This window comes from Lucilia sericata, unplaced genomic scaffold (genome assembly GCF_015586225.1).
Source record: "Lucilia sericata isolate MDLA Ls3-8-SP2 unplaced genomic scaffold, ASM1558622v1 Contig001366F_arrow, whole genome shotgun sequence".
Taxonomy (NCBI): domain Eukaryota; kingdom Metazoa; phylum Arthropoda; class Insecta; order Diptera; family Calliphoridae; genus Lucilia; species Lucilia sericata.
The window spans coordinates 52679-77329 of NW_023995309.1; the positions used below are offsets into that span (position 1 = coordinate 52679).

Genomic DNA, 24651 nt, shown 5'->3' on the forward strand with positions numbered 1-24651 from the left:
GTGCGTAAACGAGTGATGCACAAATGCACCTACAAATATAAACACGCACATACACACATTAACTTACATATACACATAAACGTGTAAACAAATGACTGACTGCCTGTTTGTTTGCTTGCAGCAGGAATGTTGCAAAGTTAAAAAACGCACAACAGAAAAAACCTTTATGAATGTCGTTTGGTTGTTGTTTTTTCCATAAAAAAAACCTCCGTAGAGATGCATGTTGTTGTCATTGTTCCTTTGGTGCTGCTTTTGTTGTTGTTGCCACAAAAAGGGTGTCATTTCGTTGTTGTTTTTTGTTGTATATAATTTTTATTCTTTTTTCTATATACCTCGACTACTACTCATACACAGATCAAAAGGAGAAACAAACGAAAAAAAACTTTATATACTTTTTATTTTATATTTTTGCAATACTTATTGAAAATAAGTACAATAAAAAGACCAAGCCTTCTTTTTTTCTGTATTTTGAAACACAAACACTTACTCATGTGGGCAAAGAGTGTTTCCTCATTACCGCTGCTTGTAAAAGCCAACAAACAAAGTGACAGACAGACAAACGAGCCAACAGTTATACTTAAGTTGGTAACGCTTTTTTACTTTGTAGGCGTCATTGTTCTCTTTGGGGACTTGGTAACAGCAAAAATAACTTTTTAACCATCCATCCTTCCTTTCTACTCCCTAAAGTTTATAAAGGAATTGTGGAAAAGGGGATTTTCTTAATTTAAAATAAATTATTACAAGACAAATTAAAGGATACAAAGATAATAATAAAACAACTAATAGAAGTCAGTTTAATTTATAAAAATCCAAAGAAAAGTTTTTAAAAATTCATAATAATAAACATTCTAAAACAAATTAGCACTGCTTCAAAAGCTAACAGAACTAAAACTAGAACAGAACTAGAACAGAACTAGAACTGAACTAGAACAGAACTAGAACTGAACTAGAACTGAACTAGAACTGAACTAGAACTGAACTAGAACTGAACTAGAACTGAACTAGACTGAACTGAACTAGAACTGAACTAGAACTGACCAGAACTGAACTAGAACTGAACTAGAACTGAACTAGAACTGAACTAGAACTGAACTAGAACTGAACTAGAACTGAACTAGAACTGAACTAGAACTGAACTAGAACTGAACTAGAACTGAACTAGAACTGAACTAGAACTGAACTAGAACTGAACTAGAACTGAACTAGAACTGAACTAGAACTGAACTAGAACTGAACTAGAACTGAACTAGAACTGAACTAGAACTGAACTAGAACTGAACTAGAACTGAACTAGAACTGAACTAGAACTGAACTAGAACTGAACTAGAACTGAACTAGAACTGAACTAGAACTGAACTAGAACTGAACTAGAACTGAACTAGAACTGAACTAGAACTGAACTAGAACTGAACTAGAACTGAACTAGAACTGAACTAGAACTGAACTAGAAATGAACTAGAACTGAACCAGAACTGAACTAGAACTGAACTAGAACTGAACTAGAACTGAACTAGAACTGAACTAGAACTGAACTAGAACTGAACTAGAACTGAACTAGAACTGAACTAGAACTGAACTAGAACTGAACTAGAACTGAACTAGAACTGAACTAGAACTGAACTAGAACTGAACTAGAACTGAACTAGAACTGAACTAGAACTGAACTAGAACTGAACTAGAACTGAACTAGAACTGAACTAGAACTGAACTAGAACTGAACTAGAACTGAACTAGAACTGAACTAGAACTGAACTAGAAACTGAACTAGAACAGAACTAGAACAGAACTAGAACAGAACTAGAACTAGAACAGAACTAGAACAGAACTAGAACAGAACTAGAACTAGAACAGAACTAGAACAGAACTAGAACAGAACTAGAACAGAACTAGAACAGAACTAGAACAGAACTAGAACAGAACTAGAACAGAACTAGAACAGAACTAGAACTGAACTAGAACTGAACTAGAACTGAATTAGAACTGAACTAGAACTGAACTAGAACTGAACTAGAACTGAACTAGAACTGAACTAGAACTGAACTAGAACTGAACTAGAACTAACCTAGAACTGAACTAGAACTGAACTAGAACTGAACTAGAACTGAACTAGAACTGAACTAGAACTGAACTAGAACTGAACTAGAACTGAACTAGAACTGAACTAGAACTGAACTAGAACTGAACTAGAACTGAACTAGAACTGAACTAGAACTGAACTAGAACTGAACTAGAACTGAACTAGAACTGAACTAGAACTGAACTAGAACTGAACTAGAACTGAACTAGAACTGAAACTAGAACTGAACTAGAACTGAACTAGAACTGAACTAGAACTGAACTAGAACTGAACTAGAACTGAACTAGAACTGAACTAGAACTGAACTAGAACTGAACTAGAACTGGAACTAGAACTGAACTAGAACTGAACTAGAACTGAACTAGAACTGAACTAGAACTGAACTAGAACTGAACTAGAACTGAACTAGAACTGAACTAGAACTGAACTAGAACTGAACTAGAACTGAACTGAACTAGAACTGAACTAGAACTGAAACTAGAACTGAACTAGAACTGAACTAGAACTGAACTAGAACTGAACTAGAACTGAACTAACTGAACTGAACTAGAACTGAAACTAGAACTGAACTAGAACTGAACTAGAACTGAACTAGAACTGAACTAGAACTGACTAGAACTGAACTAGAACTGAACTAGAACTGAACTAGAACTGAACTAGAACTGAACTAGAAACTGAACTAGAACTGAACTAGAACTGAACTAGAACTGAACTAGAACTAGAACTGAACTAGAACTGAACTAGAACTGAACTAGAACTGAACTAGAACTGAACTAGAACTGAACTAGAACTGAACTAGATCTGAACTAGAACTGAACTAGAACTAAAACTAGAACTGAACTAGAACTGAACTGGAACTGAACTAGAACTGAACTAAAACTGAACTAGAACTGAACTAGAACTGAACTAGAACTGAACTAGAACTGAACTAGAAACTGAACTAGAACTGAACTAGAACTGAACTAGAACTAAACTAGAACAGAACTAGAACAGAACTAGAAACAGAACTAGAACTGAACTAGAACAGAACTAGAACTTTTTTAAAAAAATATTCTTTTTTTAACGGAAATATTTAAAAATATGTTTTTTAATAAAAATATATTTTTAGTTTAATTTGTTTTCTAACCTGCCTTTTTAAAAATAAAAACTACACTTAACTAATTCCACTTTTTGCAATGCTGGTCATTTATTGGTAATTTTGTTGACTTTATTCGTTTCTTTTTTTTTGCTGCTGCATATTATTAAAATCACAACAAAATGCATAGTATACTTTAAGGCCTAACAGTTATGTATATGAGGGCTTCTAAAAGAGTATGAGTTAAAATAACAAATAGCAACTACTAGTAAAAATATAAAATAAAATCACGTTAAAGCAAAAACACCAGCAAAAAAAATCATATAAAACGTAACGCCTTTTTAGAGGAAAGAGTAATTTTTATGAAACAAACTAAAGTTGTTTTCGCAATATTTTCTATATGTGTTATTTTTTGCAAACATTTTTAAAACAACAGCTTCCGTTATGGGTACCAGTATGAGACCACGCTAACATAAAAAAAAGGGTTTCGATACAAACTTCTATGTAAAATAGTTTAAGCGATTTATAGTATAGTTTTAGGTGTATGAGAGTGTGTGTGTGTATTGAGTTTGGTGTTTGCTGGTTTGATATTTTTATATAAAATAAAATTTTATTTTATTTAAAAACTGGCAAACTGATGGTTAATGCAAACAACAACAAAAAAATATATTGAAATTTTAGCGTAAATAAAAACAAAAATAAACTAAATGCAGACAAACACCAATACAAGCAGACATATATACGTAAAAATTGATAGAAATTTTTATACTTAGAGTGGGAGACTGTATGTGGCACTAAAACTAACTGACAATAGCCATCACCATTAATATTTTGCCGAATAGCAGTGATGTGATGAGACTCTCTTGCCTTTGCTGCTGTTGCTGTAAATTTTAACTATCTAACTCCTAACTCCTGCTGTTGAAATTTCCTTTATGTTTTAACAACAGACAGACAACCATTTGCATTAGCAATTTTCAATCCTGCCTAGACCTCTACGCAAAATTTTATATTGTAATATCTTTCCAGTTGCTGTTTTAAACTAAAAAATGTTTTGTGAATGAAAAAAAACAGCACCAGGCAGAAGGGTCACTTTGTTATTGTATATTGTTTAAAAATGTTGTGGTACATCATCATTTATATAAAGACTTCAGGCTAACACCAACCAAAAACACACACACTGGCAACCTACTAATACTCCTCTTTACATTTTATACCTTTAAAAACTACTGCCAGCTATAGGAACCAGAACACACACACATAAAAAAAAAGAAATATTGTTAGAGAATATTTATGTACAGCTAAAACTGTATATGGCAAATATTGCATACTTTTAGGCAGCCCTCAATCATTGAATGCAACGCGAGAAAAAAAAACATGCATAAAAATAATATAACTGGTGTGTGTGTGTTAGTGAGTGTGTATTTCAAATGAAAAATGAAACAACAACAAACTAGAAATAAAGCAAAACAAAATACAAAAACAGCACACATTTGTAAAGCATACCAACAGGCAGCCAAACTTTAACACGTTAACTAATGTGGTATGAAATGAACATTTTTTTTTTGTATTTAGACTTTCACTATCCTCGCCTTCGCCCCCACAACTCTTTACAAAAACACTAATTTACTGGTTAACTTTCAAATATGGGTGCACACTACATACATACATTATATATACACAACTACCTTTTGTTGGCCCCTAAAAGCAGGCTTTAGATGTGTATTGGGGTTTGCATTGTCCACAAGTTAGAATATTTCATGCTGCACATACACACACACACATACCTACTTACAACACACACAATTTTTCTATCTATCATTTTGTATTTTTTATGATTATTTGTCATGTCAACGCTTTATTGTTGGACTTTAGCTGTTGTTTGGGTAAGTGTGTGTGTGTTTTTTTGTTTTAAAATTAATACCAAATACTAACTACAGCATACTTTGTGGCGCTCAATTTATTTAAAAATTGGGGTTTATATGTATATATAAATTGGGTGAATAGGAACAAACTAAAAAAAAATCATGTTTGCGTGCCCCATAATATGAACACTCACACTCCGTTCTAAAAAAAACTCATTTCAACTAAAACACACACCAAAATAGTTGGAGTTAAATACCAACCCTTACATGTTAGATACTATATTTAGTTTAGTAAAGCATAGTTAGCATTTAATGTTTGGGTAGAGGTACATATACATACATACATATACATATATTATTTCAAAATAAAACCTCTAACTTTTTGTGAGATTTGATTTAGTTTCTATGTTTTATTGGTACGGGTTTCGTTGTTGTTGTTTTTTTTTTCTATTTTTCTTTCAACAACAATAATCCGCACTATGCCTACTCTTACTCCCAAAACATAGAGTTTTTCTTTACATATGAGTTTTTTTATATTGCATATTTCTAGGGGCTTTTGATTAAGGTGTGCGTATTATTAATAGTAGATGGATTGGTTTATATAAATACAAATTTATACAAAAATTTATGTATAAATGCATGTAATTGTAACTATGTGTCAATCAAATGTTAGTTTTTAATTTGAAAAGGATATTACCAATTAAAAAATTGGCAAATGTTTTTTAAGTTATTTTTATGTGAAAAAATTCCATGAAGCTTTTTTATTCACTCATTTAAACAACAAATGCCTAGAAACGCGATAATTCGAATCATTTTTAATTCTAGTTCAGTTCTAGTTCAGGTCTAGTTCATTTCTAGTTCAGTTCTAGTTCAGTTCTAGTTCAGTTCTAGTTCAGTTCTAGTTCAGTTCTAGTTCAGTTCTAGTTCAGTTCTAGTTCAGGTCTAGTTCAGTTCTAGTTCAGTTCTAGTTCAGTTCTAGTTCAGTTCTAGTTCAGTTCTAGTTCAGTTCTAGTTCAGTTCTAGTTCAGTTCTAGTTCAGTTCTAGTTCAGTTCTAGTTCAGTTCTAGTTCAGTTCTAGTTCAGTTCTAGTTCAGTTCTAGTTCAGTTCTAGTTCAGTTCTAGTTCAGTTCTAGTTCAGTTCTAGTTCAGTTCTAGTTCAGTTCTAGTTCAGTTCTAGTTCAGTTCTAGTTCAGTTCTAGTTCAGTTCTAGTTCAGTTCTAGTTCAGTTCTAGTTCAGTTCTAGTTCAGTTCTAGTTCAGTTCTAGTTCAGTTCTAGTTCAGTTCTAGTTCAGTTCTAGTTCAGTTCTAGTTCAGTTCTAGTTCAGTTCTAGTTCAGTTCTAGTTCAGTTCTAGTTCAGTTCTAGTTCAGTTCTAGTTCAGTTCTAGTTCAGTTCTAGTTCAGTTCTAGTTCAGTTCTAGTTCAGTTCTAGTTCAGTTCTAGTTCAGTTCTAGTTCAGTTCTAGTTCAGTTCTAGTTCAGTTCTAGTTCAGTTCTTGTTCAGTTCTTGTTCAGTTCTAGTTCAGTTCTAGTTCAGTTCTAGTTCAGTTCTAGTTCAGTTCTAGTTCAGTTCTAGTTCAGTTCTAGTTCAGTTCTAGTTCAGTTCTAGTTCAGTTCTAGTTCTGTTCTAGTTCAGTTCTAGTTCAGTTCTAGATCAGTACTAGTTCAGTTCTAGTTCAGTTCTAGTTCAGTTCTAGTTCAGTTCTAGTTCAGTTGTAGTTCAGTTCTAGTTCAGTTCTAGTTCAGTTTTAGTTCAGTTCTAGTTCAGTTCTAGTTCAGTTCTAGTTCAGTTCTAGTTCAGTTCTAGTTCAGTTCTAGTTCAGTTCTAGTTCAGTTCTAGTTCAGTTCTAGTTCAGTTCTAGTTCAGTTCTAGTTCAGTTCTAGTTCAGTTCTAGTTCAGTTCTAGTTCAGTTCTAGTTCAGTTCTAGTTCAGTTCTAGTTCAGTTCTAGTTCAGTTCTAGTTCAGTTCTAGTTCAGTTCTAGTTCAGTTCTAGTTCAGTTCTAGTTCAGTTCTAGTTCAGTTCTAGTTCAGTTCTAGTTCAGTTCTAGTTCAGTTCTAGTTCAGTTCTAGTTCAGTTCTAGTTCAGTTCTAGTTCAGTTCTAGTTCAGTTCTAGTTCAGTTCTAGTTCAGTTCTAGTTCAGTTCTAGTTCAGTTCTAGTTCAGTTCTAGTTCAGTTCTAGTTCAGTTCTAGTTCAGTTCTAGTTCAGTTCTAGTTCAGTTCTAGTTCAGTTCTAGTTCAGTTCTAGTTCAGTTCTAGTTCAGTTCTAGTTCAGTTCTAGTTCAGTTCTAGTTCAGTTCTAGTTCAGTTCTAGTTCAGTTCTAGTTCAGTTCTAGTTCAGTTCTAGTTCAGTTCTAGTTCAGTTCTAGTTCAGTTCTAGTTCAGTTCTAGTTCTAGTTCAGTTCTATTTCTAGTTTAGTTCTAGTTCAGTTCTAGTTCAGTTCTAGTTCAGTTCTAGTTCAGTTCTAGTTCAGTTCTAGTTCAGTTCTAGTTCAGTTCTAGTTCAGTTCTAGTTCAGTTCTAGTTCAGTTCTAGTTCAGTTCTAGTTCAGTACTAGTTCAGTTTAGTTCAGTTCTAGTTCAGTTCTAGTTCAGTTCTAGTTCAGTTCTAGTTCAGTTCTAGTTCAGTTCTAGTTCAGTTCTAGTTCAATTCTTGTTTAGATAAGCAATTACTTTTGAAAGTCCTCCTTTATTTTTTGTACTTTACATTCAAATATAAAGCATACTTATAAGGCTTTTTAGCTCAAAACCTTGACCTTCCATTCTTCTTTCCAGACTATTTTTTGGCCTTCTAAGTAATTAGATTTCTTCGATAATGTATATTTATTTGTATTTCATTAAATTACCCCCAAAAACATTAGCTTTTTCTTGTATAAGTTTACATAACCTCAGAAATAAAGAAAACCTTACAAACTACATATACTTTTAGGCGTTAAATTATTTTAAAGAAACCCTTTACGCACAATCTTCTGTTGAAACTACAAAACATTACCCTGCCACCGCCTGTTACTCAAAATTGTCTAAATCATCAAAGTAAAATGTCTTAAAACTATTACCCAACATTTTCTTACAATTGCAAAGCATTAGAAAGAAAACGACTAAACGAAAAGGGAAACATCAAATACACACAGTCAGACACCCATCCATCCATACACACATACATAATAAGTTTTCTTAAAAATAAGATTTTTATTTCTACTTGAAATAGCAATAGACTCTGACTTGAAGAGGAAAGGAGTCTGTCTCCTTCTACTGCAAATTTAAACTTATGTTTGTGGAAGGATCTTGTTTAGGCATTTTAATTTATATACATGCAATACACATACCAATTTACTTATACATATCTACATATCAACAGAAGTTAGACAAACATGTTCAAAACTCATACTTTTAAGTAATAACATGTAATAGTATTTGAAGATACAGTAGTTTTTGAGTCCTTGTGTTGTGGGAGCGAAGTAGACGATTTGAAAATATTTGAATATTTATTTCCTTGTAAGCAAGTCTCTGCATATAAATAATTATAAAAGCAACAGATGTGTGTGTGTGTGAGTATGATTGTGTATAAGCGTGTGTCAGTGTAAGAGTATAAGGACTAAATAGTCTTTATATATTATGAATTGTCTACACACTCCTTTAGACTAAGTAAAAACAACTACAACAATAAAAAGAAAACTTTCTTCCATACACTAGTTTACTCATGCTCTTTGAACAACAACTACTCTTTGTAGTGGGTAAAAGGACCCCAAAAACTTTAGATTTAAAGAGTTTTTTTCTTTCATCTCAAAACGGGTAAAAGAGGCAGAGTATGAAATGTCAACGCCAAAAACTATAAGAAATTCTCACACATGCATGTTTAAAAGAAATTTAAAGAAAGCATATCTTAGGGGGGTTTTTAATGGTGGTAGACATCACTTAATCTTACGTATGTATGCGTGTATGTTGCAAGAAGCCAGAGGTAGAAGAAAAATAAAAGAAAATATTACAATTTACAAAATGTATGTGGATAGAATATGTACTTGTTAGCAAAACAAAACAAAAAAAACTAAATAAAATATAAATGTGTAAATTTATTTAATAAAATCAAGTAGTATACTACTAGGAGTAGTTTTAGAACAAAATATGTTGCATATATTTTGGGTGGAATGTTTTGTTTTTCTCTTCTATTTTTCTATAGCTTAACCATAGCAAAGGGTTTATTACCATAAAATCTATTACCAACTCCAGTAAACATTTTGTTCTTTAAATAGTTTTTTCTTAAATCTAACATCAAAAGAAAGTTTTCGGTAAAAAGCAACAGGGTGAGAAAATACCAGCTAACAGAACATACAAAAAAACTCTATTTAAAGTTTTCTAACAAAAATCTCTAGCAAAAAAGGTCTTAAAATTATAAGAAAGAAATTTGGTGGCTTGCTTTCAACAAAAAAAAAAAAAGTAAAAAATCAAAGCATACTTTTTTGCCGGCTAAAACACTCTAATCAATTTCTTTTTTGTATAATCAAATCATTGAGTTTTAAAACAAACTGTTTACAAAACTTTTGTTCTGAGGTTTTTGGATTTCTTTTGGTGTCTTCCAAAAAAAATTGCAAATGCTTTTACATAAAATGACATTTTATGTTTTATTGGGATTTTTCTTTGACAAACACCAAAATACTATTTGAAAGCCCGTTTAAAAGCTGGTGGTCATGCGTTTGTTGTTTCATTTGCAAATACTTTCAATTACAAATCAAAGTTAGACTTTTTTTATTTTTCCTAAGATTTGTGGTTTTTAGCTGATGGATAAGTAAGCTTAAGTAAATGTGAAAAGTATGAGTAAAGAAAAATATATAATTTTTTGCACACTAGAACTAAAGATAGATATGAACTGAAACTCAAGTAGAACTGAACTAGAACTGAACTAGAACTGAACTAGAACTGAACTAGAACTGACTAGAACTGAACTAGAACTAAACTAGAACTGACTAGAACTGAACTAGAACTGAACTAGAACTGAACTAGAACTGAACTAGAACTGAACTAGAACTGAACTAGAACTGAACTAGAACTGAACTAGAACTGAACTAGAAGGCTGAACTAGAACTGAACTAGAACTGAACTAGAACTGAACTAGAACTGAACTAGAACTGAACTAGAACTGAAACTAAACTGAACTAGAACTGAACTAGACTGAACTAGAACTGAACTAGAAACTGAACTAGAACTGAACTAGAAACTGAACTAGAAACTGAACTAGAACTGAACTAGAACTGAACTAGAACTGAACTAGAACTGAACTAGAACTGAACTAGAACTGAACTAGAACTGAAACTAGAACTGAACTAGAACTGAACTAGAACTGAACTAGAACTGAACTAGAACTGAACTAGAACTGAACTATAGACTGAACTAGAACTGAACTAGAACTGAACTAGAACTGAACTAGAACTGAACTAGAACTTGAACTAGAACTGAACTAGAACTGAACTAGAACTGAACTAGAACTGAACTAGAACTGAACTAGAACTGAACTAGAACTGAACTAGAACTGAACTAGAACTGAACTAGAACTGAACTAGAACTTAAACTAGAACTAACTAGAACTGAATTAGAACTGAAATTAGAACTAGAACTGAACTTGAACTGAACTTGAACTGAACTAGAACTGAACTAGAACTGAACTAGAACTGAACTAGAACTGAACTAGAACTGACTAGACTGAACTAGAACTGAACTAGAACTGAACTAGACTGAACTAGAACTGAACTAGAACTGACTAAACTGAACTAGACGAACTAACTGAACTAGAACTGAACTAGAACTGAACTAGAACTGAACTAAACTGAACTAGAACTGAACTAGAACTGAACTAGAACTGAACTAGAACGACTAGACTGAACTAGAACTGAACTAGAACTGAACTAGAACTGAACTAGAACTGAACTAGAACTGAACTAGAACTGAACTAGAACTGAACTAGAAACTGAACAGACCTGGGCGATTTCCATTAATTAGCATTAACATTAAATTAAAAAAAAATTAATTTAATGTAAAAAATATTGCATTAACATTAAATTTGTAAAATTTAATGCATTAAATTTCCATTAACATTAAATATTTTTGAATTAATGCATTAATTTTACATTAACATTAATATTTTTGAAATTAATGCATTAATTTTGCATTAACATTAAATATATCTGAATTAGTGGCATTAATTTTACATTAGACATTAATAAGCAATAAAATTAATGCATTAATATCCATTAACTTAATATATATAAAAATTGATAAACATAAATAAAAATACAGCAAAAGAGACCTCGATCTAACTAAATACAACTAAAATTAAATAGGTTAAAGTCCTTTCTAATAACTCCTATATTCCATTCAAACTTGTGTGTTTTAAATATGATATTTATATAAGATTCCACAGACAAAATAAACTATCTGGGAAGTGATACTATTCTTCTAATATGTATTATCGAGTATAGGACTTATTAGAAAGGACTTTAACAAAATAAACTAAAAAAGGAATATCTGGGAAGTGATACTATTCTTCTAACATGTATTATCGAGTATAGGACTTATTAGAAAGGACTTTAACACATTCAATTTTACTTGAATTTAGTTAGACCGAGGTCTTTAGCGCTGTATTCTTATTTTTATAAATTATTTTATACATTAATGTTAATGGAAAATTAATGCATTAATTTTATTATTTATTATTTAATGTTAATGGAAAATTAATGCATTAAATTCAAAGATATTTAATGTTAATGCAAAATTAATGCATTAATTTCACAAATATTTAATGTTAATGTAAATTAATGCATTAAATTTAAAAATATTTAATGTTAATGCAAATTTAATGCATTAAATGTACCCATGTTAATGTTAATGCAATAAACTTGCATTAAAATTAATTTTTTTTAATGTAGAAAAAATTGTTAATGCATTAACACATTTAATGCATTTATCCCAGGTCTGGAACTGAACTAGAACTGAACTAGAACTGAACTAGAACTGAACTAGAACTGAACTAGAACTGAACTAGAACTGAACTAGAACTGAACTAGAACTGAACTAGAACTGAACTAGAACTGAACTAGAACTGAACTAGAACTGAAACTAGAACTGAACTAGAACTGAACTAGAACTGAACTAGAACTGAACTAGAACTGAACTAGAACTGAACTAGAACTGAACTAGAACTGAACTAGAACTGAACTAGAACTGAACTAGAACTGAACTAGAACTGAACTAGAACTGAACTAGAACTGAACTAGAACTGAACTAGAACTGAACTAGAACTGAACTAGAACTGAACTAGAACTGAACTAGAACTGAACTAGAACTGAACTAGAACTGAACTAGAACTGAGACTAGAACTGAACTAGAACTGAACTAGAACCAAACTAGAACTGAATTAGAACTGAATTAGAACTAGAACGGAACTTGAACTGAACTTGAACTGAACTAGAACTGAACTAGAACTGAACTAGAACTGAACTAGAACTGAACTAGAACTGAACTAGAACTGAACTAGAACTGAACTAGAACTGAACTAGAACTGAACTAGAACTGAACTAGAACTGAACTAGAACTGTACTAGAACTGTACTAGAACTGTACTAGAACTGAACTAGAACTGAACTAGAACTGAACTAGAACTGAACTAGAAAACTGAACTAGAACTGAACTAGAACTGAACTAGAACTGAACTAGAACTGAACTAGAACTGAACTAGAACTGAACTAGAACTGAACTAGAACTGAACTAGAACTGAACTAACTGACTAGAACTGAACTAGAACTGAACTAGAACTGAACTAGAACTGAACTAGAACTGAACTAGAACTGAACTAGAAACTGAACTAGAACTGAACTAGAACTGAACTAGAACTGAACTAGAACTGAACTAGAACTGAACTAGAACTGAACTAGAACTGAACTAGAACTGTACTAGAACTGTACTAGAACTGAACTAGAACTGAACTAGAACTGAACTAGAACTGAACTAGAACTGAACTAGAACTGAACTAGAACTGAACTAGAACTGAACTAGAACTGAACTAGAACTGAACTAGAACTGAACTAGAACTGAACTAGAACTGAACTAGAACTGAACTAGAACTGAACTAGAACTGAACTAGAACTGAACTAGAACTGAACTAGAACTGAACTAGAACTGAACTAGAACTGAACTAGAACTGAACTAGAACTGAACTAGAACTGAACTAGAACTGAACTAGAACTGAACTAGAACTGAACTAAAACTGAACTAGAACTGAACTAGAACTGAACTAGAACTGAACTAGAACTGAACTAGAACTGAACTAGAACTGAACTAGAACTGAACTAGAACTGAACTAGAACTGAACTAGAACTGAACTAGAACTGAACTAGAACTGTACTAGAACTGTACTAGAACTGAACTAGAAACTGAACTAGAATGAACTAGAACTGAACTAACTGAACTAGAACTGAACTAGAACTGAACTAGAACTGAACTAGAACTGAACTAGAACTGAACTAGAACTGAACTAGAACTGAACTATAACTGAACTAGAACTGAACTAGAACTGAACTAGAACTGAACTAGAACTGAACTAGAACTAAACTATAACTGAACTAGAACTGAACTAGAACTGAACTAGAACTGAACTAGAACTGAACTAGAACTGAACTAGAACTGAACTAGAACTGAACTAAACTGAACTAGAACTGAACTAGAACTGAACTAGAACTGAAGTAGAACTGAACTAGAACTGAACTAGAACTGAACTAGAACTGAACTAGAACTGAACTAGAACTGAACTAGAACTGAACTAGAACTGACTAGAACTGAACTAGAACTGAACTAGAACTGAACTAGAACTGAACTAGAACGGAACTAGAACTGAACTAGAACTGACTAGAACCGACTAGAACTGAACTAGAACTGAACTAGAACTGAACTAGAACTGAACTAGAACTGAACTAGAACTGAACTAGAACAGAACTAGAACTGAACTAGAACTGAACTAGAACTGAATTAGAACTGAATTAGAACTGAACTAGAACTGAACTAGAAACTGAACTAGAACTGAACTAGAACTGAAACTAGAACTGAACTAGATCTGAACTAGAACTGAACTAGAACTGAACTAGAATCGAACTAGAAACTGAACTAGAACTGAACTAGAACTGAACTAGAACTGAACTAGAACTGAACTAGAACTGAACTAGAACTGAACTAGACTGAACTAGAACTGAACTAGAACTGAACTAGAACTGTACTAGAACTGTACTAGAACTGAACTAGAACTGACTAGAACTGAACTAGAACTGAACTAGAACTGAACTAGAACTGAACTAGAACTGAACTAGAACTGAACTAGAACTGAACTAGAACTGAACTAGAACTGAACTAGAACTTAACTAGAACTGAACTAGAACTGAACTAGAACTGAACTAGAAATGAACTAGAACCGAACTAGAACTGAACTAGAACTGAGACTAGAACTGAACTAGAACTGAACTAGAACTGAACTAGAACTAAACTAGAACTGAATTAGAACTGAACTAGAACTGAACTTGAACTGAACTAGCCCCATAATCTGCAAATTTTAATACTTTTGCAAATGTTTTACGTTATTTTAATTTAAAAACAATATTCTAATCCTTCCACTGTCATTCTTGTCATTTTAGGAAATCATACCACCAACCATACCAACGCCGAGTGAAACCACCAACTCTTCCGATACCAACACGGAGGGCGATGCCTATGCTGGTCTCATGAAAAGATGCCGACAAACTAAAACTCATGCTACTGGCCTGGAATTATCAGAACTCCAATGCGGTACGCAATGGCACTGAAGGACCCGATTTGGCAGTTGTAGGTGGTCTATGGGCGCAATATCAAAAAAATGCTTTAGCACAAAGTGCAGCAGCTGCATCGGGTAATAAACTTGATGCTTCGCTGTCACCTGTTGCCCAGAGAAACAAATCCCTCACCCATGGAAACACAAGATGAGACTAACTCATCGGGTCAAAAGGAGGAGGATGAGGGTTCGGAAGATGACTCGGATGACAAAATAGATAAAAATTTGCACAGTCACATGATCCAGAAAGATTAAAGGCTTTTAATGTAAGTCTTAATATTTTAATGTAGATTTGAAGAATGTTCGTAATCGAATGTGTTTCCTTTAGATGTTTGTACGTTTATTTGTGGACGAAAATCTAGATCGCATTGTACCCATCTCTAAACAGCCTAAAGAAAAAATCCAAGCCATTATTGATTCATGCGCCCGTCAATTTCCCGAATTTAGTGATCGTTCACGCAAACGTATACGCACATATTTAAAGTCTTGCCGGCGTAATAAGAAAACCAGAGATGGTTGGGAGAATACGGTGAGTTCGGAAATTCTATTCACTCTAAATGTCAGCTAATTAATTGTAGTATTATCCTTCCACAGACCCGCCCCACACCAGCCCATCTAACTTCCGTACAAGCCGAAACAAATCCTAGCCATTGCTTGTGAAAACGAATCCCTTAATGCCAAACGCATGCGCATTGGTTTAGAGGCCCATTACTCATGCCATACCCGCTCCCGGTTCTGCAGTAGCTGCTGCCGCCCGCCGCTGCTGCTGCAGCAGCTGCCGCTGTAGCGGCCACCACTAGCTCAGCAGCCTCTATTGGAGGTGCCAGCACTTCGTCCACCGTTACTTCAGCCTCTGCCAATGATGGTTCAAATGCCGCCACTTCAGCTGCTTTAACCTTTTGGCCACCGGCACGGGCTTTGCTCGTTCTAACCCCCAATTCAGATACAGCTGAACCTTTGTCTCTGACCCGGCTTGCTGCGGTTGCTGCTGCTGCCGCCGCTGCAGTGGCTGCTTCCTCTAGTGTCGGCAGTGGTGGCAATCAATTCAAATCGTAGTTCTCCTTTAGCTTTAAGTTCAAATGCCAGTGCTTCGGGCATGGAAATTAAAACCATTGGCAACGACTTTAGCCAATGGTAACAGTGGCGCTAATGGCACGGCTACTGGTCTAACTGGTATGGCCGGCAACAAGTCCTCTCTATAGACCAACAGATTTTACATCACCCAGTGGCGCCTCACCATTTGTCGCAGCTGCGGCGGCTGCAGTGGCGGGTCGTACGCCAACATATCCAGCCTATTTTCCGGGTGTTGGCACTTTAGGAAATGGTAAGTGCAAAAAACACAGAACTAGAACAGAACTAAAACAGAACTAGAAGAGAACTACAGGAACTAGAACAGAACTAGAACAGAACTAGAACAGAACTAGAACAGAACTAGAACAGAACTAGAACAGAACTAGAACAGAACTAGAACAGAACTAGAACGAACTAGAACAGAACTAGAACAGAACTAGAACAGAACTAGAACAGAACTAGAACTAACAGAACTAGAACAGAACTAGAACAGAACTAGAACAGAACTAGAACAGAACTAGAACAGAACTAGAACAGAACTAGAACAGAACTAGAACAGAACTAGAACAGAACTAGAACAGAACTAGAACAGAACTAGAACAGAACTAGAACAGAACTAGAACAGAACTAAACAGAACTAGAACAGAACTAGAACAGAACTAGAACAGAACTAGAACAGAACTAGAACAGAACTAGAACAGAACTAGAACAGAACTAGAACAGAACTAGAACAGAACTAGAACAGAACTAGAAAGAACTAGAACAGACTAGAACAGAACTAGAACAGAACTAGAACAGAACTAGAACAGAACTAGAACAGAACTAGAACAGAACTAGAACAGAACTGAACAGAACAGAAAAACTAGAACAGAACTAGAACAGAACTAGAACAGAACTAGAAAGAACTAGAACAGAACTAGAACAGAACTAGAACAGAACTAGAACAGAACTAGAACAGAACTAGAACAGAACTAGAACAGAACTAGAAACAGAACTAGAACAGAACTAGAACAGAACTAGAACAGAACTAGAACAGAACTAGAACATAACTAGAACAACTAGAACAGAACTAGAACAGAACTAGAACAGAACTAGAACAGAACTAAACAGAACTAGAACAGAACTAGAACGAACTAGAACAGAACTAGAACAGAACTAGAACAGAACTAGAACAGAACTAGAAACAGAACTAGAACAAACTAGACAACTAGAACATAGAACGAACTAGAACAGAACTAGAACAGAACTAGAACAGAACTAGAACAGAACTAGAACAGAACTAGAACAGAACTAGAACAGAACTAGAACAGAACTAGAACAGAACTAGAACAACTAGAACAGAACTAGAACAGAACTAGAACAGAACTAGAACAGAACTAGAACAGACTAGAACAGAACTAGAACAGAACTAGAACAGAACTAGAACAGAACTAGAACAGAACTAGAACAGAACTAGAACAGAACTAGAACAGAACTAGAACAGAACTGAACATAACGAACAGAACTAGAACAGAACTAGAACAGAACTAGAACAGAACTAGAACAGAACTAGAACAGAACTAGAACAGAACTAGAACAGAACTAGAACAGACTAGAACAGAACTAGAAACGAACTAGAACAGAACTAGAACAGAACTAGAACAGAACTAGAACAGAACTAGAACAGAACTAGAACAGAACTAGAAACAGAACTAGAACAGAACTAGAACAAACTAGAACAGAACTAGAACAGAACTAGAACAGAACTAGAACAGAACTAGAACAGAACTAGAACAGAACTAGAACAGACTAGAACAGAACTGAACAGAAACTAGAACATAACTAGAACAGAACTAGAACAGAACTAGAACAGAACTAGAACAGAACTAGAACAGAACTAGAACAGAACTAGAACAGAACTAGAACAGAACTAGAACAGAACTAGAACAGAACTAGAACAGAACTAGAACAGAACTAGAACAGAACTAGAACAGAACTAGAACAGAACTAGAACAGAACTGGAACAGAACTAGAACAGAACTAGAACAGAACTAGAACAGAACTAACAGAACTAGAAAAGAACTAGAACAGAACTAGAACAGAACTAGAACAGAACTAGAACAGAACTAGAACAGAACTAGAACAGAACTAGAACAGAACTAGAACAGAACTAGAACAGAACTAGAACAGAACTAGAACAGAACTAGAACAGAACTAGAACAGAACTAGAACAGAACTAGAACAGAACTAGAACAGAACTAGAACAGAACTAGAACAGAACTAGAACAGAACTAGAACAGAACTAGAACAGAACTAGAACAGAACAGAACTAGAACAGAACAGAACTAGAACAGAACAGAACAGAACACAACTAGAACAGAACAGAACTAGAACAGAACTAGAACAGAACAGAACAGAACTAGAACAGAACTAGAACAGAACTAGAACAGAACTAGAACAGAACTAGAACAGAACTAGAACAGAACTAGAACAGAACAAGAATGGAACTTTTTCGATTTAGTATCTAATTTTGTGTCCTTTTCCTTGCAGTTACACCTACCGACCTTTCCATGAAGCCTTCCTCCTCCACCATCAACACACCCATCACCTCAACCACCGTCAGCACTATGAATACGAACACCAATAATGGCAACAATATAAATACCCTGGCAGCCCTTAACCAACTAAATGTCAATACAAATCTAAACAATGGCAATGTGAACAATACTAATGTACTGGCCACAGCCACCCAACAGCTGCAGCAATTGCAACAGGCCCAACAGCAGCAGCAACAGCAACAACAGCAGCAACAACAGCAGCAGCAACAACAACAGCAACAACAACAACAGCAGCAGCAACAACAACCGATTTTAGGAAATTTAAGTAACAATAACATGGATTTAAATGCTGTCCGAGCACCACCCTTGTTGCCACACAAACTGAGTCCCAATGAGATAACGGCTGCGCGTCAAGTGATTTCTGCCTATCGAGAAAGTGCTGCTTTCCTGCTGCGCACAGCAGATCAAGTAGAGCAATTGCTGGTGCAGCAACAGTAAGTGTGGGTTTTATCCAAGTGGATGGAGGAGATGTGGCTCATGAATAGACATTATGATTTTTAATGTGTTTTTTTATATTTTTTGTTTTGAAATAGTTTAAGTTTGAAAATGAAAAAACATAAAATATCTTTGTTTTTTTTTTTTGCAAAAAAAAAAAAAAAACATTAGGATGGTTCCTATTATACTATAAAGCTGAGAAAAAACTTAACGAAATATAAACAGAAATAGTCAAATACGAGTTAATTTAAATTTTTTTAGTTTAAATAATATTTAAAAAAAATAATAGTCAATATTTAAACATTTTCAGTTGTTAAAGTTTTGGCGTTTAAAAAAGCGCTAATATAACATTATTGTTTTGATTTTTTAATTTATAGTTTTTACTCGTATTTAAACAATAACATAATAAAAATCCAAATGCAAACAGAAGAAATAGTAAAAAACTTTATAAAAAAATATTTAAACAGCCAAAAACAAAAACAATTTAAAAAAAATATTTAAATAATCCACTACAAGTTTATTCTTAACAGTATTTATCAATCAGAAAAAAATAACAACAATAATACCAACAACTACACACAAAAAACCAATTACAAAAACAATAGTGTTAATAATCAAGCATAATCCTTACAGAAATAACAAAAAAATTATATATATAATAATTTTTTTTATGAATTAATTTTGTTTTATTTGAGTTTTTGTTTTTATTTTTAATAATTTTTTTTTTATAAAATTTTCTCTAAATTAAGTGTTAAGTTAAGTCCCTTTTATATTATAAAAAAAAAAAATAAAAACAAAATGTACTGTTGTAAATGTTTAAGCGTGAAAAGATTTATAATTTTTAATAAAAAAAATTACAAAAAAAAAGACAAAAAACAAATTTAAAATAAATTTAAAAAAATACTACAACACAGGGTGATATAAACAAAAAATTTATAAAAAATATGACAAAAAACATTATAGTTATAAAAAAAATATGTTTTTTTTTAAACAGAAAGCTAATTATTGTTTAAATTTTTAATTTTCTTTTTAACAGACAATTTATAAGTTTTAAATAATTTGGTGTAAAATTAAATTAATAAATCAAAAAGTTAAAATTTTTAAATTTTAAAAAAATTTATATAATTTTCATCCTATTTTTCAAAATTTTTATAAATATAGCTCAAAAAAGCAAATAATAATTTAAAAAAATTTATGTTATTCAAAAAAGTACTTTTTACAAAAAGTACCTAAAAGTACTTTTTTGAAAAAGTAACAAAAAAATATCTTTACAAAATACAAAAAAAGGCTGAAAAAAATATTTATTGAAAAAAAGTACTTTTGTAAAAAGTACTCTTATTGGTACTTTTTACTTTTTTTACTATTTGCTAGTTCAGTTCTAGTTCAGTTCTAGTTCAGTTCTAGTTCAGTTCTAGTTCAGTTCTAGTTCAGTTCTAGTTCAGTTCTAGTTCAGTTCTAGTTCAGTTCTAGTTCAGTTCTAGTTCAGTTCTAGTTCAGTTCTAGTTCAGTTCTAGTTCAGTTCTAGTTCAGTTCTAGTTCAGTTCTAGTTCAGTTCTAGTTCAGTTCTAGTTCAGTTCTAGTTCAGTTCTAGTTCAGTTCTAGTTCAGTTCAAGTTCAGTTCTAGTTCAGTTTTCTAGTTCAGTTCTAGTTCAGTTCTAGTTCAGTTCTAGTTCAGTTCTAGTTCAGTTCTAGTTCAGTTCTAGTTCAGTTCTAGTTCTAGTTCAGTTTAGTTCAGTTCTAGTTCAGTTCTAGTTCAGTTCTAGTTCAGTTCTAGTTCAGTTCTAGTTCAGTTCTAGTTCAGTTCTAGTTCAGTTCTAGTTCAGTTCTAGTTCAGTTCTAGTTCAGTTCTAGTTCAGTTCTAGTTCCGTTCTAGTTCAGTTCTAGTTCAGTTCTAGTTCAGTTCTAGTTCAGTTCTAGTTCAGTTTCTAGTTCAGTTCTAGTTCAGTTCTAGTTCAGTTCTAGTTCAGTTCTAGTTCAGTTCTAGTTCAGTTCTAGTTCAGTTCTAGTTCAGTTCTAGTTCAGTTCTAGTTCAGTTCTAGTTCAGTTCTAGTTCAGTTCTAGTTCAGTTCTAGTTCAGTTCTAGTTCAGTTCTAGTTCAGTTCTAGTTCAGTTCTAGTTCAGTTCTAGTTCAGTTCTAGTTCAGTTCTAGTTCAGTTCTAGTTCAGTTCTAGTTCAGTTCTAGTTCAGTTCTAGTTCAGTTCTAGTTCAGTTCTAGTTCAGTTCTAGTTCAGTTCTAGTTCAGTTCTAGTTCAGTTCTAGTTCAGTTCTAGTTCAGTTCTAGTTCAGTTCTAGTTCAGTTCTAGTTCAGTTCTAGTTCAGTTCTAGTTCAGTTCTAGTTCAGTTCTAGTTCAGTTCTAGTTCAGTTCTAGTTCAGTTCTAGTTCAGTTCTAGTTCAGTTCTAGTTCAGTTCTAGTTCAGTTCTAGTTCAGTTCTAGTTCAGTTCTAGTTCAGTTCTAGTTCAGTTCTAGTTCAGTTCTAGTTCAGTTCTAGTTCAGTTCTAGTTCAGTTCTAGTTCAGTTCTAGTTCAGTTCTAGTTCAGTTCTAGTTCAGTTCTAGTTCAGTTCTAGTTCAGTTCTAGTTCAGTTCTAGTTCAGTTCTAGTTCAGTTCTAGTTCAGTTCTAGTTCAGTTCTAGTTCAGTTCTAGTTCAGTTCTAGTTCAGTTCTAGTTCAGTTCTAGTTCAGTTCTAGTTCAGTTCTAGTTCAGTTCTAGTTCAGTTCTAGTTCAGTTCTAGTTCAGTTCTAGTTCAGTTCTAGTTCAGTTCTAGTTCAGTTCTAGTTCAGTTCTAGTTCAGTTCTAGTTCAGTTCTAGTTCAGTTCTAGTTCAGTTCTAGTTCAGTTCTAGTTCAGTTCTAGTTCAGTTCTAGTTCAGTTCTAGTTCAGTTCTAGTTCAGTTCTAGTTCAGTTCTTCAGTTCTAGTTCAGTTCTAGTTCAGTTCTAAGTTCAGTTCTAGTTCAGTTCTAGTTCAGTTCTAGTTCAGTTCTAGTTCAGTTCTAGTTTCAGTTCTAGTTCAGTTCTAGTTCAGTTCTAGTTCAGTTTCTAGTTCAGTTCGAGTTCATTAGTTCTCAGTTCAGTTTTAAGTTCAGTTTTTAGGTCAGTTTGTAGTTCAGTATTAGTTCAGTTTCTAAGTTCAACACCATCGTGTTGTATTAAATTGCCTTTAAATACTATTAATTTTTAAGAAAAGAACTTTTTAGGGCAAATTTTCATTGAAGGGAATGTCGTAGACTACAGGAAAGATCTCTATATAAAAATACAGGCTTTAAAATTGGTTTAATTTTTACACAATTATTTGAAGAATTATTTAAAGTATTATTTTTTGTTTAGTTTTACCTTTATAAGTTTATAAATATTAAAATTTTACAAATTATTTCACAACAATTTTTTGTCTTTTTTATAAAACAAAAAAAAAAAAAAAAATTATTAGCATTAATACAAAAAAAATGTTCTCTATTTAATAAAAACCAAAAAAAAAATAAATTAAAAAAAAACTAAAAAACAACTTTTTAGAATTTACCTTAATTTTTAAAATAGTCCTAAACTAAATTAACTAAATAAATAACAAAAAAAAAAAAACATAAATATTTATGAAATAATCAAAATAATATTGAAAATATGCCACTTACAACACACACATACATATAAACACAACACAAGTTATTGTATTTTAAATTCGTAAAATTTAAAAAAAACTAATAAAAAAAAATTTGTCTAAAACAAACTAAAAACTAATTAATAAAATTTAATTGTAAAATCTTTAAAATAAAAAAAAATCTGAACATAAATGCTGTTTAAACAGCAAAAAAAAAACTAAAAAAAAATATATAAACCACATACACTTACACAAAACAAACTCGATATTTGTCAAATATTATTAGCATTTAAATAAAAAAAAGGAAAATTAAAAAACATGAAAGTCGATTTAATAAAAAAGTAATAATGAATTTATGAATTAAATGTATAAAATGAAAAAGAGTTTTTTTCAAAAAAGGGAGCAAATAAGGGCCGAGAAGTTGCAGTATTAATAGACAAGAGTAGACTATAGACCAGACTATAGACTAGACTATAGACTAGACTATAGACTAGACTATAGACTAGACTATAGACTAGACTATAGACTAGACTATAGACTAGACTATAGACTAGACTATAGACTAGACTATAGACTAGACTATAGACTAGACTATAGACTAGACTATAGACTAGACTATAGACTAGACTATAGACTAGACTATAGACTAGACTATAGACTAGACTATAGACTAGACTATAGACTAGACTATAGACTAGACTATAGACTAGACTATAGACTAGACTATAGACTAGACTATAGACTAGACTATAGACTAGACTATAGACTAGACTATAGACTAGACTATAGACTAGACTATAGACTAGACTAGAGACTAGACTATAGACTAGACTATAGACTAGACTATAGACTAGACTATAGACTAGACTATAGACTAGACTATAGACTAGACTATAGACTAGACTATAGACAAGACTATAGACTAGACTATAGACTAGACTATAGACTAGACTATAGACTAGACTATAGACTAGACTATAGACTAGACTATAGACTAGACTATAGACTAGACTATAGACTAGACTATAGACTAGACTATAGACTAGACTATAGACTAGACTATAGACTAGACTATAGACTAGACTATAGACTAGACTATAGACTAGACTATAGACTAGACTATAGACTAGACTATAGACTAGACTATAGACTAGACTATAGACTAGACTATAGACTAGACTATAGACTAGACTATAGACTAGACTATAGACTAGACTATAGACTAGACTATAGACTAGACTAGACTAGACTATAGACTAGACTAGAGACTAGACTATAGACTAGACTATAGACTAGACTATAGACTAGACTATAGACTAGACTATAGACTAGACTATAGACTAGACTATAGACTAGACTATAGACTAGACTATAGACTAGACTATAGACTAGACTATAGACTAGACTATAGACTAGACTATAGACTAGACTATAGACTAGACTATAGACTAGACTATAGACTAGACTATAGACTAGACTATAGACTAGACTATAGACTAGACTATAGACTAGACTATAGACTAGACTATAGACTAGACTATAGACTAGACTATAGACTAGACTATAGACTAGACTATAGACTAGACTATAGACTAGACTATAGACTAGACTATAGACTAGACTATAGACTAGACTATAGACTAGACTATAGACTAGACTACAGACTAGACTATAGACTAGACTACAGACTAGACTATAGACTAGACTACAGACTAGACTATAGACTAGACTACAGACTAGACTATAGACTAGACTAGAGACTAGACTATAGACTAGACTATAGACTAGACTATAGACTAGACTATAGACTAGACTATAGACTAGACTATAGGACTAGACTATAGACTAGACTATAGACTACTAGGCTAACTATAGACTAGACTATACTAGACGAGACTAGACTGTAGACTAGACTATAGACTAGACTATAGACTAGACTATAGACTAGACTATAGACTAGACTATAGACTAGACTGTAGACTAGACTATAGACTAGACTATAGACTAGACTATAGACTAGACTATAGACTAGACTATAGACTAAACTATAGACTAGACTATAGACTAGACTATAGACTAGACTATAGACTAGACTATAGACTAGACTATA

General features: G+C 32.9%; 1 protein-coding gene across 1 annotated transcript in view; it reads left to right on the forward strand.

Moving 5' to 3' along the window:
- The window catches only part of LOC119611121 (TOM1-like protein 9), a 63464-nt gene extending 44447 nt beyond the window's left edge, over positions 1-19017 (forward strand). The window contains 13 exon segments of the mRNA XM_037966591.1: positions 14677-14766; positions 14768-14959; positions 14961-15077; positions 15080-15115; positions 15178-15378; positions 15444-15485; positions 15487-15552; positions 15554-15604; positions 15606-15887; positions 15889-15947; positions 15949-16027; positions 16029-16173; positions 18450-19017. Coding sequence (XP_037822519.1) covers positions 14677-14766; positions 14768-14959; positions 14961-15077; positions 15080-15115; positions 15178-15378; positions 15444-15485; positions 15487-15552; positions 15554-15604; positions 15606-15887; positions 15889-15947; positions 15949-16027; positions 16029-16173; positions 18450-18955 — 1866 coding nt within the window. The 3' untranslated portion in view covers positions 18956-19017.
- Positions 19018-24651: the final 5634 nt, after the last annotated feature.